The 18,778-nt window shown below is 43.0% G+C and overlaps 1 protein-coding gene across 1 annotated transcript; it reads left to right on the forward strand.

Moving 5' to 3' along the window:
- The first annotated feature begins 9,066 nt into the window (after positions 1-9,066).
- LOC134355900 (pepsin A-like) lies at positions 9,067-17,672 on the forward strand. The gene is made up of 9 exons (XM_063066427.1): positions 9,067-9,125; positions 9,229-9,391; positions 9,976-10,093; positions 11,642-11,760; positions 13,339-13,538; positions 14,250-14,369; positions 15,219-15,363; positions 17,292-17,390; positions 17,535-17,672. The coding sequence occupies exons 1-9, from the start codon at positions 9,067-9,069 to the stop codon at positions 17,670-17,672; spliced, it is 1,161 nt and encodes a 386-aa protein (XP_062922497.1).
- Positions 17,673-18,778: the final 1,106 nt, after the last annotated feature.

Raw genomic sequence — 18,778 nt, forward strand, 5'->3', positions numbered from 1 at the left:
GAAAGGCTGGCTCTGTCATAGGTGTCAAACTGGACACACTGGAGGCTGTGGTAGAACAAGGAACCCTTCGGAAAATCCTGGCAATTCTGGATAATGTTTCCCACCTTCTGCATCCCACCTTGGCGGATCGAAGGAACACTTTCAGTAATAGACTAAGACAACTGCACTGCTCCAAAGAGTGCGACATGAGGTCATTCTTAACCTTGGTCAATAGCCAACCTATAGCCAGGGAAGTGATGACCCCTCGTGTTCGACTGCTATTTACCTCTGATTACTAGAGCTCTGCTTTCAATCTGTTTAGCTCTGTTTACCACTCCTGCTATCGTGCAATACTGTGCAATACCACCACCAGTTCTTATCTTGATGGTGTGAAGATGCACCCATTACTTTATAATATTACAGCAATTCTTGCACTACCATCTTATCAGTGTGAACTTGGAAATCTTGAAAATCTTATAATCTCTGATTTGTAAATCTTGTACATCTTATTTTTAAGGTCACTTTTTTTTATTCTTTCTTACTTCTCTTCTCATATTTGTAAATCTGTACACTTATAATGCTACTGTGACACTGTAATTTCCTTTGGTATCATGAAGTGTCTATCCATGTAAAGTTATTAATACCTGCAATGCACATTCTCTGTAACTGTTACACTATAATCTGTATTCTGCTATTGCCTTTCCCTTGTACAACCTCCATGTAAGACCATAAGGTATAGAAGCAGAATTAGGCCACTCAGCCCATTGAGTCTGTCCCACTGTTCCATCATGGCTGATCCCGGATCCCACTCAACCCCATACAACTGCCCTTTCGCCATTTTCTTTGACGCCCTGAGAGATCAGAAAACTACCAACATCCGCCTCAGATATACCTTTGGAGATGGCCTCCACCACAGTCTGTAGCAGAGCATTCCACCGATTCACAACTCTCTGGCTAAAGAAAATCTTCCTTTAATTCTGTTCTAAATGTTTGGCCCTCAATTTTGAGGTTGAACTCTGTAGTTTGGATATCTCGACCAGTGGAAACATCCTCTCCACATCCACCCTATCTAGACTTTTCAACATTTGGTCGGTTTCAATCAGATCCGCACACATGCTTCTAAATTCCAGTGAGTACAGGCCCAAAGCTGCCAAATGCCCCTCATATGTTAACCCCTTCACTCTCAGAATCATCCTCTGGACTCTCTGCAATGACAACACATCCTTTCTGAGATATGAGGCTCAAAACTGTTGACAATACTCCAAGTGCACCTGACTAGTGCCTTTTAAAGCCTAACATTATCTCCTTGCTGTTATATTCTATACCCCTTGAAATTTTTATCATCAATCTCCAAGTACCAAAAAACCTGATTCTTAACAATAGACTCCAACACTTTTCCAAACATTGAAGTTAGGCTAACCGGCCTATAATTTCCTTTCTTTCGCTTTCCTTCCTTCTTAAAGAGTGGTGTGACGTTTACTATCTTCCAGTCCTCCAGGACCATGCCAGAGTTAAGGGATTCTTGAAAGATCACGCCAAGAGCATCCATTATTTGTTCAGCAATGTCTCTTAGGACTCTGGGATGTAGTTGATTTGGTCCAGTGACTTAAGCACCTTAAGACCTTTGTGTCACTCACTCCTGCTGCCTGACACTCACAGACCTCGAGCACTCTAGGATTTTAAAAGCTTCCCAATCATCCAATTTCCCACTCACTTTTGCTACCTTATATGCCCTTTCCTTGGCATTCATGCAGACCTTAACTTCCCTTGTCATCCACGGTTGGCTAGCCCTGCTATTTGAGAACTACTTCTTCTATGGGACATATCTATCCTGTGCCTTGTGAATTATTCTCAGAAACTTCAGCTGCCTCTGCTCTACCATCATCCCCGCCAGTATCTTCTGTCACGTGACCGGCAACAATGAATCTTCCTTTGATCCACCGGGGTAAGCTCCTCTCTCTTGCCTCTGTAATTTTCTTTATTCCATCGCTATACTGTTAGGTAGATAGATAGATAGATAGACATACTTTATTGATCCCGAGGGAAATTGATTTTCGTTACAGTTGCACCAACCAAGAATAGAGTATAAATGTAGCAATATAAAAATGATAAATAATTAAATAATAATATGTAAATTATGCCAGATGGAAATAAGTCCAGGACCAGCCTATTGGCTCAGGGTGTCTGACTCTCCAAGGGAGGAGTTGTAAAGTTTGATGTCCGCAGGCAGGAATGTCTTCCTATGATGCTCTGTGTTGCATCTTGGTGGAATGAGTCTCTGGCTGAATATACTCCTGTGCCCAATCAGTACATTAGGTAGTGGATGGGAGACATTGTCCAAGATGGCATTCAACTTGGACAGCATCATCTTTTCAGACACCACCATGAGAGAGTCCAGTTCCATCCCCACAACATCACAGGCCTTACAAATGAGTTTTGATTCTGTAACAGGCTGCATGCACGACCGGCATTACCTGTGATTTATGCTTCTCCCTTTCAGTTTGCAGTATGAATTCAATCATATTATGATCACTGTCTCCTAACGGTTCCTTTAACATTAAGCTCCCTAATGAGATCTGGGTCATGACACAACACCCAAAAGCCTTTCCCCAAGTAGGCTCAAGCACAAGATGCTCTGAAAAGCCATCTCATCGGCATTCAACAAATTCCCTCTCTTTTTCCTGGGGAAAAACCTGATTTTCCCAATCCACTTGCATATTGAGGTCCCCCAATACCACTGCATCATTATCCTTTTCACGTGCCTTTTCCAACACTCTTTACAAACTCAACCCTATATATTGGCTATTATTAGGAGGCCTATAAGATTCTCAGAATATTTTTTTCACCTTTGCTGTTTCTTAACTCCACCGACAAAGATTGAATGTTCTCAGACCCTACGTCATCTCCATCTACAGATGTAATTTCATCTCTAACTAATATAGCCAGACCACCGCCTGTACCTTCTTGCCTGTCCTTACTTTACTGAGTATATCCATTGATGTTAAACTGACAACTATGGTCTTCCAACAACGACTCAGTGATGCCCACAATGTCACACCAACCAACCTCTAATTGTTCCACGAGTTCACCCACCTTATTCCGGATGCTACGCGGATTTAAATATCGCAGCTTCAGTCCGGCACCCTTCGCCCTGATGAATTTTGACTCTGTGGTCCAGTTGAGTTCTTTGCTCTGTCTGCATTTGTACCCCATCATTGGCTTGTCCTTCATTACATTCATGTTACACCCATCATCTACTTGTAAACCTGCTGGCTCACCCTCAGCTCCATCATCCTGATTCCCATCATATGTACTGATGTGATGAATTGATCTGTACGGGTGACATGAAAAACAAGGTGTATCATTGCACCGCAAGTGGTTCTTGTTCATCGTGGCCAACAGTGATAGATACCTGTGTGGGAGAGTTTTTAAAGTGGAAAATCTATCGCACTGGGTCAGTTCCACTTTCTAGACATCAGCAGTCCAGGCCCAGTGGTAGAAACAAGCGTCACAAGCTGGGGAATTCCTTGTTTGCAGTGGACAACCAGGACAACTTCCATGCCTTTTCATGCGGTTCGCTCTCCTCGGAGCGATGCAGAGCCACCTTCCTAGTTGTTGGATCTCACTGCAGATCTCAGTCTACCAGAGCAGACTTTGCATGCTAGGACAGGCCTGGTACCCCCACCTGGTGAAGCGCTGTATTGGGTATGGCTGCTGTCACATACAAACAAATGGAAATAAATAATACAAATGTGGTGAGGTGGTGTTCATAAGTTCAATGTCAATTTAGAAACTGGATGGCAAGCTGTTTCTGAATTGCTGAGTGTGTGCCTTCAGGCTTCTGTCCCTCCTCCTGACGGTCACAATGAGAAGGGGGCATGGCCTGTGTGGTGGGGGTCCTCAATGATGGACACAGCCTTTGAGGCTCGGCTCCTGCAAGACGTCTCAGATACTACGGTGGCGAGTAGTCATGATTGTGCTGACTATCTACAATTGACTTCAGAATTGAAATGGAACCGAGGGCATTCTTGCAGGCAAATATTTTGTTTTGATGAAGGGTCTTGGCCCTAAACATCGATTGTACTCTTTTCCATAAATGCTGCCTGGCCTGTGAGATCGTCGAGTAATTTGCATACGTTGCTTGGATTTCCAGAATTTGAAGATTTTCAGTTGAATTTGTTTTCACTGTTGTCTTAGATCAGCAGTGAGAGCAAAGCGAAACACAAGAGGTTAATTTTATCAATAGAAGTCATGTTTAATTGCTCACCTTATCAATTAATAGTCAATAATAGGCACTTATTACTGATTCTCTTTTCTTGACAGAGCATTTTTAATATGTTTCCAAATCTGATTATTATCCATTTGATTGAACAATTCCCCAGATATGAATACCCTTGAAACTATTATAAAAAAGCTTGAAATTATTTGTCCTGTTCCATGTTTCATCCTGTACTTCTGAAGGTCTTGGTTAATTTCACTGAGTTTTTGAAGAGACGGATCAGTTTTAAATGTCCCAAAGACAGTACATGGAAACATTGAAACATACTGTGAAATGCATTGTTTGTGTCAGTGACCAACACAGTCCGAATACTTTACTTCTCCATTCTGAGTTTTGGTCTGAAGAACAGCTGAACCTCTTGACCATGTCTGCATGCTTTTATGCATTGAGTGGCAGCTACATGATTGGCATTAATGAGCATGTGCATGGGTGTAGCTGATAAAAAGGCCTCTGAGAGTATGAGAGGGATAGATAGCTGGCGAGTGTGTCGTCACTCACCGCTCCAATCTGCCAATTAAATTTGCTGACGATACTGCACTGATTGGCCTAATCTCAAATAATAATGAGGCTTCCTACAGAGAAGAAATCATCACCCTGACACAATCATGTCAAGAAGACAACCTCTCGCTCAATCTCACAAAAAGGAAGGAGCTGGTTATGGACTACAGGAGGTATGGAGACAGTCTAGTCGCTATTGACATCAATGGATCTGGAGTTGAGAGGGTGAACAGATTTAAGGTCCTCGACATACACATCTCCAAGGATCTCACATGGTCTGTACATACCGGCTGTGTGGTGAAAAAGACACAACAGTGCCTCTTTCAGTTGAAGAAATTTGGTATGGGCCTCCAAATCCAAAGAACTTTCTCCAGGGGCACAATTGAGAGCATCTTGATTGGCTGCATCCCTGCCTGGTATGGGAACTGTACTTCCTTCAATCGCAGGACTCTGCAGAGAGTGGTGTGGACAGCCCAGCGCATCTGTAGATGGGAACTTCCCACTATTCAGGACAGGTATGTATGAAGGGCCCAAAGAGTCATTGGGGACCTGAGTCGCTCTAACCACAAACTGTTCCAGCTGCTACCATCCGGGAAGCGGTACCGCAGCGTAAAAGCCAGGACCAACAGGCTCTGGGACGGCTTCTTCCATGCTGATACAACTGTATTTCCATGATATATTTGTTGTCCATACTATTTATTATAAATTTATATAAATTGCTTATTGCACATTTAGACAGAGACCTACTGTAAAGATTTTTACTCCTCATGTATATGAAGGATGTGCGTAATAAAGTCAATTCAATTCCCAGTGTTGAATTATCTAATTCCAGAGGTCATGCAGTTCAGTTGAGAGAGCGTAAGTTTATAGCAGATGCGTGGGGCAAGTTTTTTACATGGAGAGTGTTAGATGCTTGGAATGAGCCCCAAGGGAACATTGAAGGCTGAAGAGAATGTTCCTGTGCTTTGCCATTCATGGGTTTATAGACTGTTCAGACATCTGATGGTGAAGAGGAAGAAGGTGTTCTTAAATTGTTAAGAGTGAGTTTTTAAGAGGTTAGGATAGGTATATGGATGTGTGGGTTCCGGAGGGCATTGATGTGGGTGCAGGAGCTGGAATCAGACAGAAGACTAGACTGGCATGGGCTGGATTGGATGAAGGGCCTGTTTCTGTGCTGTGGTGTCTGTGACAATCGGACTCAAGACAAGTGTGTATGACAGTCGGACTCATGTCTGTTCGTACTGCAGTGCCCATGACAGTCGGACTCATAACTCCTCGTACTGAGGTGTTGTTGACAATCAGACTCAAGACTGTTCGTACTGTAGTGTCAAGGACAATCAGACTCATGACTCCTCGTAGAGTACTATCGATGACATCGGACTCATGGCTCTTCACACTATAGTGTCGATGACAATCAGACTCATGACTGTAGTGTGGTGTCAATGACAATCGGACTTATGACTTTTCCTACCGTAGTATAGATAGATAGATAGATAGATAGATATACTTTATTGATGCTGAGGGAAATTGGATTTCGTTACAGCCGCACCAACCAAGAATAGAGCATAAATATAGCAATACAAAAACCACAAACAATCAAACAACAAAATGCAAACTATGCCAGATGGAAATTAAGTCCAGGACCAGTCTATTGGCTCAGTGTGTCTGACCCTCCACAGGAGGAGCTGCAAGTTCGATGGCCACAGGCAGGAACACAGGCCCAGTGTTGTATCTCGGTGGAATGTGGCCGAAGTCCAACAGTAAAAAGTTCAGTATCCATAGTATCGATGACAGTTAGACTCATGACTGTGGATAGATTATGAAACCATATATTTCACTTCTTTTATGTTTGTTTTTTGTCTTGAATGTGATTCTGAGACTGTTTGAGCCTGTGATTTCCATTTTGGAAATCGTCAGGGTGTTTTCATGCTCTGTAGTCTCTGAGAGGATCGTGGCGGGAAGACTGCAGCATGGGCCTCAAGCCGATGTTCGGCTCCATTTTGTGGATTAAAGCTTCCATTGTTCACTGATTAAAATAAGGAGAGAGGGTGAAATATCGATTGAAAACGGAAGGTGAACACCCACTGCCAGGCTTTTGATCGCTGGTGGGATTGTCCGCTGTCAGAGAAGGGATGCTGCCTTTTGAACACTGGTGGGATCACTCTGCTATCAGAGAGGGAAAGAACAGCCGCTGGTTTACCCAGGTTTTCTGCATTTTGGATTTGGACTTGGACTATAGATTGTTGGTCAGTCTTACAGTATTTTATATTCTGTGTTTTTTGCCTGATGTTTCTCATTCTTTGTGTGTGGAGAGGGAGATTTGGAGGTTGATGTGACTGGTCCATTTTTGTCCATTTCTGCGTGGGGGGAGTAGGTATTTAGGGGTTGATGATCCTGCTACCGTTCTTTTTGTTTCGTTGTTGGTTCGTGAGACTGGACAGGTTGTGTCTGTTTTCCCTGGAGTGAAGGAGGCTGAGAGGTGACCTTCTCAAGGTTTATAAAATCACGAGCTGAGTACATAAAGTGAAGGTCACAGTCTTTTTCATGGTCTAAAAATAAAAGGTAAAGGTTTAAGGTGAGATGGGAAAGATTTAAAGGGCACCTGAGGGGCAATATTTTCCCCCATGGAGTGTGGTGGGTACATGGAATGAGCTGCCAGAAGTAGTGGTGGAGGGAGGGACAATTAGACAAGTACAGCAATAGGATGGGTTTGGAGTCAGAGTTACAGAACACTACAACAGGTTTCAATAAGTGCATTTAATGTCAGAGAAATGTATTCGATACATTGATCCTGAAATTTATTTTCTTTGCAGACATCCACAAAAGCAGAGGAGTGCCCCAAGGAATGATTGACAGTTAAAACTTAGAGCCCCAAAGCTCCCCCCGCAACTCCCCCTCCCCTGCACAAGCAGCAACAAGGCAACATCCAGCCTCCCACCCCCACCAGCAAAAATGCATCAACACCGCCCACCGAGCACTCAAGCATGCAGCAAAGCATCAATAAAGACACAGACTTGCAGTACCCCAAAGACTACTCGTTCACCCGATAATTTGACATACCACAGGCTCTCACTCTTCTTAATAAGGGAAAAAGGGGTGTCCCATTTCACAGTGAGACAGGAGACATAACAAACAACTCACTGCTTTACGATGTTAACAGTCTGTTGCTTCGCTTTTTCTGAGCTCTGCGCCCGGAGATTTGGCAGCAAAAAGCTGTAGCTCCCTGAGCACACAACCCCTGGTAGCCATCCCGCTGCTCCCGATGTTCCGCGTTCTCCCGCGATGCTTCAATTTATGGCACCGGCCTGGAATCAGCATGTCTCCAGAGCCATGAAATGCCCGGAACCCTGTAAGCACGCTCGTCTTCCAGGCCGTGTCCTTGGGGATATTAATAAGCGGCTGTTTGTGAGGCCCTTAGAGCGGGTTCCATTCCCGCAAGGTCAGACACAGGTACTTCTGCCCATCTAGGCCAGGCTGAACTGCTCGTGTCATCGACTCTCACCTGGACCATGATCCTCCTCATCCATGTACTTATCCAAACTTCTCTTAAATGTTGCAATCAAACTCGAGTTCACCACTTCGATTGACAGCCCATTCCACAGTCTCACCACCCTCGGAGTCATGGTGGTCTCTTCTCAAATTTTTCTTAAATATTTCATCTTTCACCCTTAACCTATTACCTGTACCTCTTGTCTTAACCAACCTCAACAGAAGAAGCCTGTTTCCATTGACAATATCCACACCCATCAACATTTTGTACACATCTATCAAATTTCCTCACATTCTCCTTTGCTGCAGGGAATGAAGTCCATGTCAATGCAACCTTTCCCTCTACCTCAGGTCCTCAAATCTCAGCAATATACTTGTAAATTTTCTCTGTCCTCTTTCAATCTTCCTGATATCTTTCCAGTAGATAGGTGACTGATGTAGAGGAGGCCTCAATGGGAAAACCAGATACAATAAATGACACTGGTGGGTTCACAAGTAAAGGGCTACCTCACCTGGAAGGACTGTTTACGTCTCAGTCATTTGATAAAACAGTTTTGAACCTAATTTCAGATTGTGTTATCTATGATAAGACTTATCTTTAATTTCACAGCACTTAAAGTACTTTGTTATCAACTTCTACATTGAAGGGTGTCTTTAATAGAATGTATTTTATCAGAGATAAACTGATCACGAGTACCAGAATATTTACTTTTCATATGGAATGATTGTCTCTGTGTCCACGTGACAATGATTCCTTGAGTATAAGTATTAGGGCTCACAAGCCCAATGTCAGATTCTGAAAGGAATCCAATCGATTCAACATGAAGTGGTTACTCCTCGCCTTCGTATGCATCCAGCTCTCTGATGCTGCCCTGACCAGGTAGGAACAGTTTAACCAAAACTTAACAGTTGTAGCAGTTAAATCTTCTCCCCAAGGAGCAATAATAGATGATGACATTCCTAACCCATTTCCCACTTTACAGAGTTCCTTTATATAAAGGAAAATCTGCCCGAGATATTCTTCGGGAGAAGGGATTGTTGGCAGATTACCTCAAGAATCATCCCTATGATCCCTGCACAAAGTTCAAAGGTGCTTGTTCCATTGGAACTTTGGCATCACTGGAGCCAATGACCAACTACATGGATGTAAGTAATCCTTGACTGCTATGAGCCGAAACGTTGGGTGAAGGGTCTCTTGACCTTCGTAATGAAAATGCTGTAATATTTCTATTGTTTTTATAGCTAGTTCCTATTTGAAGGGAAAAACAGAGAGGTGCAGAAGGAATAGTCCCTTCAGAATGCTGATAGGGGGAGCAGTGGTGGGGAGATGAGTCCAGTGGTGGGATCCTGTGGAGGCTGATAGAAATGATGGGGTAGGATCCATTGTATGCAGAGGCTAGTCAGGTGGAGGGTGAGGACAAGAGGAACCCAACGCCGGTTCCTGCTGGGAAAAGGGTGGTGTGATCAGAAGTGGTCAATTGCTAACATGGTGAATTGTTTTACGATTAGTAAAATTCCACCTATCACCTCCCAGTTTCTCACTTCATCCCCGCTCATTCACCCACCCACCATCCTTCCCTCTCAGCTGGACGTATGTATCACCTGCTAGTCTGTACTCCAGACTCTCCTCCCACTCTCTTACTTCTGTCTTGTCCCCTTTCCTCTCCAGTCATCATGAAGGCAATCACACTAAATCAGACTAACCAAGGAGATTTTGTTTTTGCCGACAGCTGTCATACTATGGAGCCATCAGCCTCGGTAACCCCCCACAGAGCTTCACAGTCGTCTTTGATACTGGCTCATCCAACCTCTGGGTCCCGTCAGTCTACTGCGACCAGACACCATGCGGTAAGAACATGTTCCCTTGCTCTCAAATACATTGAAGCTCTCACATATCCCATAAGAACGTAAGAAATATGAGCAGCAGTAGGTCATCTGGCCCATTGAATCTTCTCCGTTATTCAATAAGATCATGGCTGATTTGGCCATGGACTCATCTCCACCTACCTACCTTTTCCTCATAACTCTTAATTCCCCTAATATTCAAAAATCTATCCAACCATGCCTTCAAATTATTTACTGAGGTTGCCTCCACTGCTTCTTTGGGCAGAGAATTGCACAGATTCACCACCCTCTGGGTAAAGCAGTTCCTCCTCATCTCCGTCTTAAATCTACACCCCGGAACTTTGAGGCTGTTTCCAGTATCACCTACCAGTGGAAACAACTTTCCATCCTCTATCATATCTATCTCTTCCATAATTTTATGTGTTTCTATAAGATCTCCTCTCATTCTTATGAATTCCAGCAAGTACAATCCCGGGCAACTCAATCTCTCCTCATAGTCTAACTCCTTCATCTCTGGAATCAACCTGGTGAGCCTCTTCTTCACAGCCTCCAAAGCCAGTCTACCCTTCCTCAAGTACGAAGACTCGAACTGCACGCAGTAGTCCAGGTGGAGCCTCACCAGTTCCCTGCACAGTTGCAGCATAACCTCCCTGCTCTTAAATTCAATCCCTCTGGCAATGAAGGCCAACATTGCATTTGCCTTCCTGACAGCCTGCTGCACCTGCAAACCAACCTTTTGTGATTCATGCACAAGCACTCCCAAATCCCTCTGCAAAACAGTATGCTGCATTGTTTTACCATTTAAATAATAATCTGCTCTTTCATTTTCCCTTCTAAAGTGGATGAGCTCACATTTACCAACATTGTATTCCATCTGCCTGACCTTTGCCCACTTACCTAACCAAACTATATCTTCTTGCAGGCTCTCCACATCTTCTGCACAATTTGTCTTTCTACTCAATTTATTATCATTAGCTAACTTGGATACACTACAGTCGGTCCCCTCTTCCAGATCATTAATGTAGATCATGAACATTTACGGGCCCAGTCCCGACCGCTGTGGCACACCACTCTCCACTGATTACTGACCAGAGTAACACCCCTGTATCCCAACTCTCTGCTTTCTATTAGTTAACCGATCTTCTATCCTTGTTAACACATCACCTTCAACTCTATGCATGTTGCTGGGACTCAGTGTATATTATATGTCACGTGAATGTCGCACCATTGAAACAAAGGTTAAAATGTGTCGCTTCCAAAGACGTGCAGCGGGCAGCCTGCAAAGTGTTGACTTGCTTCTGCCACCGGTGTAGCATGACCACAACTTAGTCGCCCTCATGTCTTTGGAAGGTGGGTGGAAACCGGGGCACTGGTCTGGTGAGGGGTGGAACGTTTGCAACTTCGCTCAAGGAGAAATCTCGGAGTCTGCCAGCCTTGCGATGCTTGGTGTGTTTTGACAAGATTTAGGAAACTATTGGCAGGAGCTTGTTTGGCGCAGGGTGATATATTGAAACTTTTTGTTTCGTTGATGAAATGGATGTTTCTTTGCAGTGAAGCACAACAGATTCAACCCATCCCAGTCCTCAACCTTCCACACAGATTATCAGTATCTGTCCATCCAGTATGGGACAGGAAGTATGACCGGTATTCTGGGATATGATACTCTGAGAGTAAGTGAACTCTTCACCCTTATAACTCAAACCACACTAATACCTGTATTCCAAAACTTAGAGATCCTAACTGATAAACATTCTCAATATTATTTTGATGTATTTATTTATTGTTATTTTTTGGCATTGCTTTTCTTGTCCTCATTTTCACATTGCTTGTTTGCCCATCTTTGTGTGCAGTTTTTTTCCGTTAAATCTTTGTTCTACTCTGAATGTGTACAAGAAAGTGAATCTCAGGGAATGAAACTGATAAGTGGATATGGAATGGTATATTTGTAAATATTCAGATTTGGATTCATGTATATCGTAATTATGTTTTGAAATGGTTTGTTTGTGTTCACAAATGAACGTACCCAAGGATGAACTGGGGGCATGTATTCCTGTGCCAACATAGGAGACCCACAGAAACACAGAGCTTGACAATCTGAACAGAACATACAACAACAGTGAAAGAAGCTCCGTTCCTCCCCGCCGCCACCACCTTCCTACCCACACACCCACAAACACACAGCCCTCTCTCCCCAGGACAGGCCACCTTTGACCTCTGTGGAGTTGGAGATCTGGGCCCCTGCCACTGGATATCACACAATTGTTGCAACTATGCTTAGGAAGTTAGGTCCAATCATGATTTTCACCACAAGTCTTTACAGCATGGACACAGGCTACTTGGTGCATGAACAACCATTTAAGTCTCTGCCTACCTTGATCTACTCTTTGTAATTTTCCCCACATTCAGATTAAATCTTCCTTCCGAGCGTCATTATCTGCGATGATTAGGCTGGTATCATACTTCAATACAGCATCTTCCCCTCACCTGCCATCTGACTTTTGAATGGACGTTGAACCCATGAAGACAACCTCACTAATTTGCATTAATACTATTTTTTTGCACTAGTTATTTAATTTAACTCATACACATTTACTATAATCTGTAGTTTCTTCTCTATTATTATCTATTCCATTGTACTGCTAACAGAAAGTTAACAAATTTCACGTCATAGCAGAATCAGATTTAATATCACCGGCATACATTGTGAAAATTGTTCAGTTTACAGAGGTAGTGCAATGAAATACATGATGAATAAACCTAGAGAGAAAGAACTGTGTTACTCTAAGTTTATATATGTTTATTAATGTTAATTAGAAATAAGTAGTACAAAATAACAGAATAAAAAGTTACACACACAAAATGCTGGGGGAACTCAGCAGGCCAGGCAGCATCTAGGGAAAAGGGTACAGTCGAATTTTGGGCCCAAACCATGCTGAACACGTATTCGTCCAACATGAATCATCTTTTAGTCTTATCAGCACCCTCCAGATTCTACCACTAGGATAATTGACAGTAACCAATTAACCAATCAATCAGCATGTCTTTGGGAAATGGGAGAAAATCCGATCACCCAGAATGAACCCACCTGAACACAGGGGCCGATCTGCAAACGTCATGCGGGGAATACCAGAGGCCGGGATTGAACCTGGGTCACTGGCATTGTGAGGCAGCAGCTCCACGAGCTGTGCCCATGTGCAGCCTGACGGGAGAACTATCTGATTAATTTCTCTTTAAACCTGTCTCACCAGCTTTCTGATCTTGTGGTCAATGGACAAGAGTTTGGATTAAGTATGACTGAACCCGGCAGTTTCTTTACCTACTGTAATTTCGATGGTATTTTGGGCTTGGGCTATCCATCACTTGCGGCAGAAGGAGCCACTACAGTCTTCGACAACATAATGTCTCAGCATCTGGTTTCGCAGCCACTCTTTTCTGTCTACTTGACAAGGTTAGCACGTAGTGACAACTTCCTTCACTACTGGAGAATCTGTCATGTCGCTTGTTAATTTGCTTGGTACCATCATTGCTTCTTCTTCTGATGATTCTGGTTATTTATTGTAGTTCAATGGGATTCTAGGAATTAAATCATGAATACAAAATAACGATAATGTTGAAAACTTAAAAGCAGATGAAATTTACCCGGTCAGGTGCAACATGTCAGGTCAGTGCTGATGACATTAATTGAACTGGAACTTGAAGATATTTTGATCTCCAGTCTGATAAAGATGCCCATCATTCTCAGAGTTTTATTTTTACTTCAGCTTGCACAGCTCACTTAAGGTCTAGAATGACTTGAATACGTGGATAGGAAAGGTTTAGGAAGACATGGAACAAACGGGGCAGGTGGGATTGGTGTAAATGGTGAGCATGGATGAGTTAGACTGAAGGCCCCTTTTCCATGCTGTGAGACTCTAACTCTACAAATGCAGGTTTTTCTTGCAATATTCATGAAATTATTCCTTGAAAGATTGAAAGATGAGCTTTATTAGTTTCATGTATATTGAAACTTGCTGTTTGTTTTAGGGATGTGTTGGTGACAGCCTACGAGTGTCACCACACTGCTGGTGACAGCACATCATGCCTACAACTTACTAATCAATATCTGAATGTCTTTTGAGTGTTGAAATCTGAGATATTCTTACTTAATGTTGTTTTCCAGGACAAATGGTGAGTCTGGAAGTGAAGTCCTGTTTGGTGGAATTGACTCAAGGCACTACACCGGCCCAATCTACTGGCTCCCTGTTACCCATGAGGCCTACTGGCAGATTGAGGTCGAGAGGTAAGTGGTATCTCCATCTGAGGTATTCTCTCACAGATCAGCCGTTGAAGATTTACTTTCAGTGAGTTGAACCAGTTATATAGTTAGAATTTATAGGAGAAAGCAATTGTTACAGTCATGATGAGGCTACAGTCAAGATGGAGGAGCAACACCTGATCTGGCCAACCTCCAATCTGCCTACCTGAATATTGATTTTTCTAACTTCCGATAATTTTTCCACATTCCCCCTTCTCTCTTTATCCATTACCTGTTCTGGTTCCCGTCTCACCCCTTCTCTTCTCCTTACATCTCACAAGTCATCTCTCATCCGCCTTTGGTCCAAAGAGAAAATCCCTAGCTCAGTCAACTTACCTTATGAGATATGCTCTCTAATCCTGGCAGCACCCTGGTAAATCTCCTCTGCACACTTTCTAAAACTTCCTCATCCTTCTTATAATGAGGCAATCAGAACTGATCACATTACTCCAAGTCCAGTCAAACCAGATATAATGAATATTTCAGCTTGAAGGCCAGATCTTCCAAATTATTTTCTTGAATTCTGGACTCAATTCTGAACCGATTCTACAATTACAGAATCACCATCAAGGACTCTACAACTCATATTCTCAGTTTTCTTTATTGTAATGGGAACAATTTGTCGTTTTTGCACATTGGTCGTTTGTCAGTCTTGTTTTATTGATAGTTTTCATAATATCTATTGAGTTTCCTTATTTGTCTGTCATTGAATCTCAGGGTAGTACAGCACATGGTGACATATATGTACATTGATGATAAATTTAATTTGACTCTGATTTCGGCAATAAATCCAAATGAGCATTTTTGGCAAAAACGATGATTTTTTTTACTCAGAGTGACAGTCAACGGCGAGATTGTAGCTTGCGCTCAAGGTTGCCCTGCCATCGTTGATACTGGAACTTCTCTTATCGCTGTTGGCGGAAATTACATCGGCAATATTCAGCAAAGCATCGGAGCAACTCCAAATTATTATGGCCAGGTAGGGGCTGACTGACCAGTGGTGTATACTCAGATGGCAGCTGTTAATGCATTATGCAGTCAGCACATTGAGTTAATGAAATTATATGTCGTGCAGGCAGCAGGATTTGCGGAAAGAATGCATTCTGTTAGAAATGGCTGGGATTAACATCTCCATTCACAATGTAACAATCAGAAAACGCTGGAGGAACTCAACAGGCCAGGCAGCTTCTATAGAAAAGAATAACCAGTCAATGTTTCATAGCGAGTCCCTTCATCAGGACTGGAAAGAAAGAGAAGTCAGAGTAAGAAGGTGGGGGTGAGAGAAAGAAGAAGTAGAAGGCAGTAGGTGATAGGTGAAGTTGGGGGGAGAGGGGTGAAATAAAGAGATAGGAAGTTGATTGGAGAAAGAGATAAAGGGCTGGAGACCATTGAAAAGGGTGAAGGGGAAGGAACACCACCGGGAGGTGATGGGCAGTCAAGGAGATCAGGTGAAGGAGGGAAACGGGAATGAGGAATGGTGAAGGAGTGGTGGGTAGGTGGGGCAATTTCCGGAAGTGCGAGAAACCAGTGTTCATGCCATCAGGTTGGAGGCTGCCCAGATGGAATATAAAATATTGCTCCTCCAACTGATTGTGGCCTTATCGCAACAGAAGAGGAGGCCATCGATTGACATGTCGGAATGTGATTGGGGAGTGGAATTAAAATAGGAGGCCCCTGGAAGTCCTTGTTTTTCATGGTGGATGATGTGAGGTACTCGGCGAAACTGTCTCCCAAGCTATGTCAGGTCTCACTGATATACAGGAGACCACACTGGGAGCAGCAGATGCAGTAGATGACCCAGACAGGCTCACAAATGAAATGAAGTGTTGCCTCACCTGGAAGCATTGTTTTGGGCCCTGAGTGGTGGTGAGGGGCGAGGTGTACCTGTAAACATTGAGTTCATGGTTACGTTTCTTCATATTTTGAAAACGCTTCATTCAAAAGAAATTCAGTAAAGATGCACAAACCACAATTCTTTTCCTGCTTAACATTTAGATTAGCACTATTATTTCAAAATAACTTATTGTGTTTTATCATCACTGTATATTCAACCTTTGTCTATTAGTAGTAAAAGCATTAAACCATGGAAATAGTCAGTGGGTCAGGCAGCACCTGTGGAGAGAGAAATAAAGAAAAGAGATGCTGAAAATCCTGATGAAGGGTCTTTGCCTGAAATATTAACTGTTTATTCCTCTCCACAGACTCTGCCTGACCGGTTGAGTTCCCCCAGCATTTTGAGTGATGGGGAAATCAAGTAGTGATTCACACCGATGACTTTCCATCAAAAGTGGCCATTTCTGGAAAGTCTGTCTATCAGAAATGACTAACTTCACCGATGATTTCTGAGGACTGTAACAAACCTAATTATTAGATGATGTCAGCTTACCAACATAAGCTCAGGGAAAAGAAAGTCAGAGTAGGAATGGGATGGAAATTTAAAATAACAACTATCCAGGAACTTAGGTTCATCCCTGTAGGCAGAATTAAGTGCTTTGCAAAGTGGCTACCCTATCTGCCTCTGCTTTCTCTGGTGTAGATGAGGCCACAAAATGAACACCCAATGCAGTAAGTTTTAATAAAAAGGTATGGAGAGGATGTTTTCAATATTGAGAGAGTCTAGGACCAGAGGACACAGCCTCAGAATAGAAGAATGTCCTTTTACAACCGTTAAGAAGAGGAATTTCTGTAGCCAGAGTGTGTTGAATCAGTGGAAGTCATTGCCAAAGATGGCTGTGGGTATATTTAAGCAGAGTAGGTAGTTTCTTGATTAAGGGGAAGGCAGAAGAATGGGGTTGAGAGGGAATATAAGTTAGCTATGGTCAAATGGTAGAGAGGACTCGATGGGTCGAATGGCTGAGTTCTGCTCCTATGTCTTATGGTCTAAATGTTGTTGCTCTTCTTTCACAGTACTCCATCAATTGCAACAACATTGGCAATATGCCTGATGTGATCTTCACCATCAATGGATATGACTTCACTCTTCCTGCCTCAGCCTACACACTGAAGGTACGGGATTCATCAGACATATGGGGGATGAGAATTTCAAGGGATACATTCATTAACTTTGCAGAGATTAATGACACATGTTATAATGATCATTTATTGAGTGGACACTTGACCTGGTGTTAATTGCTCTCCATTTCCTTCCAGCTCAGTTACAATAGCTGCGACAGTGGATTTAGCGGCACTGGTGGAAACCTCTGGATTCTGGGAGATGTCTTCATTAGAGAGTATTACTCCATCTTCGACAGAGGAAACAACCGAGTGGGATTGGCTAAGGCCGTCTAACTTGCCCCTGAATATTCCCATTGAAGGTCCATCCAAGTTCGTATTTGCAGGTTGACTTAAGCCATCTGATTTTTCATCTGACCCGTCAGTATCAAAGACCAGGGAGTGACTTTCAGAATCCTGAAGGTGAAGACACCCTATTGAATGCTGGGGTTTTACTGAAAGGAAAATGCAAAAAGAGGGAGAACTGAAATAAACGCCCAGCCAGGATGGGATTTTAAAGGACCAATCTACGAATTTTGGATCTGGACTGGATATGCAAATATTGACATCATGTAATTATGCCTCTTCTCAGATTCCTCTCTTTTCCTCTCTTCTTTCCTGATTTTCCTCTTCAGCTGTGGTTTCCAGTGATTCACTCCAGAACCTTTCTCATGGAGTGAAATCTATTTGATGTAAATGTGAGCTGAACATCACACAGCCTATTGTTCTACCCTGTGGGATATATCTATAAATAGTTCGTAACAACGTTGAATAAAATTTAATCATGAGATGCATATTACCAGAATTCCAGTACCTTTTTTCATTCATTGTGTGTGTGTGTAAAATCTTCTGGAAGTACAAACTCTGTTTAGTGGACAGAACAGAGCAAGTATTAAAAAAGTCACTGGGTGTGTCCAGGCCCCTCCCACTGCAACACACCTCCTACTCAATCCTGTCGCTGAGACCTCAAAGTATTACGTCCAAGTCCCACTGAATGCTCTCTTTTTATACAGTCCCCAGAGATAAGAAACACTGCAGTAAGTGGACCAATACACAGTGCCAGGTGAAGTCACTGAATCAGAACTAATCATCTCCTGTCACCACTCTTCAAGAAGCCCAGCCCTGAGTTTCCCAAGCTTTCATCTTGCCACTGTGGTTTTGCAGTTTCAAGGTTATTTTTCCATCATGGAAATCATAAACTCAGAAAGGAGGCCACCCTTGTCTCCGGGTGACCGATGTCCAAGCCGCTCTTGAACATCTGATGGGTCCATTGATTACGGGGTCCTTATGTCATGGTGAGTGCTGGAAAAGACTCAACTCTGGTGTGCAGAAATGGCAGATTCACATTCAGAGACAAAAGCAAGAGGTTATAGGTAGGAATTCCATAGAACATCGGAGGCACA

This window comes from Mobula hypostoma, chromosome 13 (genome assembly GCF_963921235.1).
Source record: "Mobula hypostoma chromosome 13, sMobHyp1.1, whole genome shotgun sequence".
Taxonomy (NCBI): Eukaryota; Metazoa; Chordata; class Chondrichthyes; order Myliobatiformes; family Myliobatidae; genus Mobula; species Mobula hypostoma.